Source organism: Phalaenopsis equestris, unplaced genomic scaffold (assembly GCF_001263595.1).
Source record: "Phalaenopsis equestris unplaced genomic scaffold, ASM126359v1 Scaffold000012, whole genome shotgun sequence".
Classification (NCBI taxonomy): domain Eukaryota; kingdom Viridiplantae; phylum Streptophyta; class Magnoliopsida; order Asparagales; family Orchidaceae; genus Phalaenopsis; species Phalaenopsis equestris.
In genome coordinates this window covers 516,648-521,052 of record NW_018164454.1, presented here as the reverse complement: position 1 = coordinate 521,052, position 4,405 = coordinate 516,648, and the positions used below count along the sequence as shown (strand labels likewise).

General features: G+C 37.3%; 1 protein-coding gene across 1 annotated transcript; it reads right to left on the bottom strand.

Annotated features, from left to right (window-relative positions):
• Nucleotides 1–365: 365 nt before the first annotated feature.
• Nucleotides 366–1,137, bottom strand: LOC110018337 (probable calcium-binding protein CML10). The gene has a single exon (XM_020715617.1). It carries the CDS (start codon nucleotides 1,080–1,082, stop codon nucleotides 516–518), a length of 567 nt encoding a protein of 188 aa, XP_020571276.1. The 5' UTR covers nucleotides 1,083–1,137; the 3' UTR covers nucleotides 366–515.
• Between the last annotated feature and the right edge of the window lie 3,268 nt (nucleotides 1,138–4,405).

The following is a 4,405-nucleotide window of genomic DNA, read 5'->3' as shown; positions in this document are numbered from 1 at the left end:
ACGAAGGAAATCGTATTAAAAATAAAAATCTTTTGGACCCGAGAAGTGAACACAGAACTCAGCCGCATGCCCAGAACCGTTTAAGAAGAAAATGCTTCCCTCATCCTGTGATTTTTTTTTTAAAATTTGACCAATTTCTCCAATGAAATACGAACTATAACACATCAAAGACTATAATAAAGGGAAATTGCAATATTCGCTGAAATAGTTTTCTCAAAATCTTGATGGCGAAAAAGCTGGAAATGGTAAACGAGTTCATGATTCCTTCAGAAATTAATTTGGGATTGAAAAAACAAGAAAAATAAATAATGCCGTCAATATAAAGAAATAAAAGAATAAAAAAAAAAAAAAAAAAAAAAAAAAAAAAGGGAAGAATATATTGTAAGAGCAAGGAACTCGTCTTCCAAGTATGTACAGATTAAGCTTTTTTTCAGCTCTCTCTTTAGTCAGATCCAAACTATAAAAAAAAAGAAACAGAGAAAATTGATAAGAGGAGAAAGGAAATCGAGATCGGCTTACTCGATCTTGGTGATCGAAGTAGCAATGGGGGATTTGGACATCATGACCTTGAACTCCTCGAAGCTAATGAGGCCGTCGCCGTCCTGATCGACGCCATCAATCATCTTCCGGCACTGCGCGACGGAGACCCCTTCGCCAAGCCCTCGCATCACGCGCGCGAGCTCCTCCGCCGATATCGATCCATTGCGATCAAGATCGAAGACAGAGAAGGCGTGGCGGAGATCCTCGAGTGCCGCCGTGGAATCGATCTCGCTGGTATTCAGATCCACGAACTCCTCCAGGCTGATGAAGCCGTCACCGTCGGCATCAACCTCGTTCATCATCCCCGCAAGCTCCTCATCCGACGCCGGGTGCCCTAGGCTCTCGAAGATGGCGCCGAGCTCCGATGAAGAGATCTTTCCATCGCCGTTGGAGTCGAATTTCCGGAAAACGCGTTCGAGTTCCTCCCGCGTCGTCGCCGCCGTAGGGGTGGCTTCCGGCGAAGCTGGCTCCGACGCCTCTCCGTTGGACGTGGCTCCCTTTGATCTTCTTCGGCGCCGGAGCAGGGACCGGAGCTTCCCCATCGGTAAATCGAAGAAAAGAGAAGAACGAGAGGAAGACGGTCATTTGCAGGGTTATTTATAAGCGGGGACGGTTATATGGCTCTCAGGCACGCGTTTTAGCCGAAAATACACTCCCCGTGCAGCGAATTAATTTTTCAAATTATGGAATTATAATTATTCAATTACTAAATTTACATGCCGCGCCATTCAAGACCAAAAATTTCATATTTCATATTTACATGTCTGCCACTCAAAATTTTTAATATCCAAAAAAATAAAAAAAATCATATTTACCAGCTTTTAAAAGTGATGCACTTTTCTATATATAGTTCTATGACACCAATGTGTTCTAATTATAAGAATCAAACATTGGTTGTTAGATATGTAAATACTTAGGATATGTGTGGTATGTATGCTAATTTACCTATGGTTGACATTAAAATATTCTAAACATGGTAACTTAATTAATAATATTTTACACATGATGTTAAATATTATAATTTTCAGCCCGAGTCAACCGAAAATTTAGTTTGATGATATCAATTTTTTTTTTTATATTATAGAAATTTAATTATTAAATTACTAAATTATTAAGGGCATGTTTTGGGAGACCCAAAAACATTGCACTAAATTTATTTTCCACATACGATCAAAAAATTTCACTCCTGTTGCGTCGATGTTGACTGTCGATTATCTTTTGATAAACACTAATTATCAATATTCCATGTCTTCCAACATGTTGTCAATGTTTACACTCGTTCGCGTGGTCATCCCTCAATCAGTCATATAAATAAAATCTAAAAAACTTCTAATAATCGGTAGATCTTTACCTTTTCTTATCAATTATCATGTGCTTCCAGCTAGTGGCTAATAGTTGATACATTGTAAGCCACCAAAATCGAATATTCAATGTCCATGAGCTACCATAGTTTACAATCATCTTCTAAGTTGCATGATCTCTCGTATCATGTTTACCTATTTAGCCACAATCACTTAATGCATTTCAATGATAGTTGTCTAGTACTAGTGAGCCCTAATGTTTGATTATTTTAATAATCACATAATCTCAAAGCATATCATGGAAGGATTAGACCAATCATAAAATATTTTTTAAGATCAATGTTTGTTGTTCAAAACTAACATTTGATATATGAAACATGTGCTATAAGTCTATTCTCCCATCTCACCAAATGAACAATGAAGCCAACTTTCGATTGTTACCCAAAAACATTGTTGTTCCCCATCAATTATAACTCAACACACTCCAACCTTTATGTTTAATGCCCATAAGCCATCAATGTGTGATGCTCATAATATTGATTTCACACTCTCATTTTATGGGGAGAAAAATCATGTATCCCACTAGATATCACAGAACTTCTAATGTTCTCCATTGATTGCATCGTGTTTTGATGAATGACATCTAATGTCCTATCCTTAATGTTTGAAGCCTATTATGTTGATTTTCAAATTTCCCCTACTAGAAAAATGATCAAAATGATCACTAATTATCATCTAAATCATAGCATTCCTTGTCATCCATTGTTTAGAACATATTAGAGACTAATGTTTGATGCATGTTTACCATTAATGCCCATTAGCTACTTGTGAAAAACACACATCTAATTGCTCATTTGTACTCAATTTGTTGTGGTGCTGGAATTGAAGGGTGGGAAGGTTTTTGTGTGGAGGGAGGGAGAGAGAGAGAGAGAGAGAGAGAGAGAGAGAGAGAGAGAGAGAGAGAGAGAGAGAGAGAGAGAGAGAGAGAGAGAGAGAAACAAGCAATAATAAGAAAAACGGCCACTTCCTCACCAAAGGAATGCATAAACCAATCATCCAAATGACTAGGGATTATTTAATAAATATGCATGACTTAAAGAAGAAAATGCTCTCAATTGTATTTTCAAGATATGATGTTTACAACCATAAATCCACACATTTGCATAGCCTTTTTAATACATGAATAAAAATGGAATATCAATTATAATATGAGGCACGCTGTCGACCTTGTATTTGCGAAATGAATCCAAACATGCGGATCTACTGTTAGTGGATTGCGTTAAATCTAAACTGAATCCCTAGATTAGTCACCATTGCATGCCTCTGGCGGGGCACTGACGTGTTGTTCTCCATTGCAAGTTCTCATTTTCTACTCACTACTTTCGTGTGAGTCTCTTCTTCTCTTTCATTTGTTTAGTCTCTAGTAGTCATGTTATTTTGGATGGTGCTCCTTGTGTTCATGTTTATTTTGGATCAGGTAACAGTTAAGAAATTACTACGTTCTTCTGTGCTTATATTCTCATAATTCGTATCCTGTAATGTCTTTGAGCAAGGTCAAACTATCATTTGTGTATGTCAATCTTTATGTTTTTGGTTCTTTTTAAAAACTTGGAGTTGCTAGCTTGTCTATATAGATGTTGTCGTATGATTCTCCTTTCCAAATAAGTCTCTCTCTCTCTCTCTCGGGCCATCGAAAAGACCCAAAGAGGAGAGGAACTGGATAAGACGAGATATACTACGAAAATAGTCAAACAAATTTTAAAAAGAAACATGAAAGACTTATTTACGGGGTAATCCTTGGGTGATAGGTCGAGACTATACACCTAAACATGATCAGATCAAAATACTTCAAAATATGGTATCCTCAAAAATTCCTACATAAGTCACCCATAATTAGAGAACCAAAACAACATTTTTTTTATGGGGTCAATAAAACTCCCAACGGAATGTATTTCTTTGGTTAATTACATCTTGGAGGATGGATAATCAAGAATACTCTTGATAAAATGGGTCTTTCTTACATTATCATGATCGATAAACAAGTCACTGAATGAATGGTTATTTCACAGGAACATTTCATTGCTTTCAATGCTCTCGCTAAGCCACGCACAATAAGTAAATCTCTTACATCTCAAATGGATAACGACTTATCGGCAGACAAGACCTATAAAATAACAAAATCATCTTGACGGGAGTATCCCTATACTTCAAAGCTCACCAAGCCATAAGGGCAGAGAGTGAATCACCATATCCCAAACAGGTGATAGTTTATCAATAATCAGGGTCGTCAAGATGACGTCAATGAAGTGTCAAAGGACGAATGCAGTCAAAGGGATCAACAAAATGAGAGGTAGAGTAATCCTAATGGGATAGAAATAATCCAGTCAGGATATCACGGAGCTGTCATCGTAAGTTATTACGACCCTGAGTCTACCTGGTTGTGAAGGTAGTCTATCCAACACAACCAGAGACTCCTTGTCAGCAATCCATGAATTGCATCGTTTAAGGAAATCTCAGTAGCCCTAAGGTCAAAAGAAGAAAAATCTAAATCCTATGACCCTATA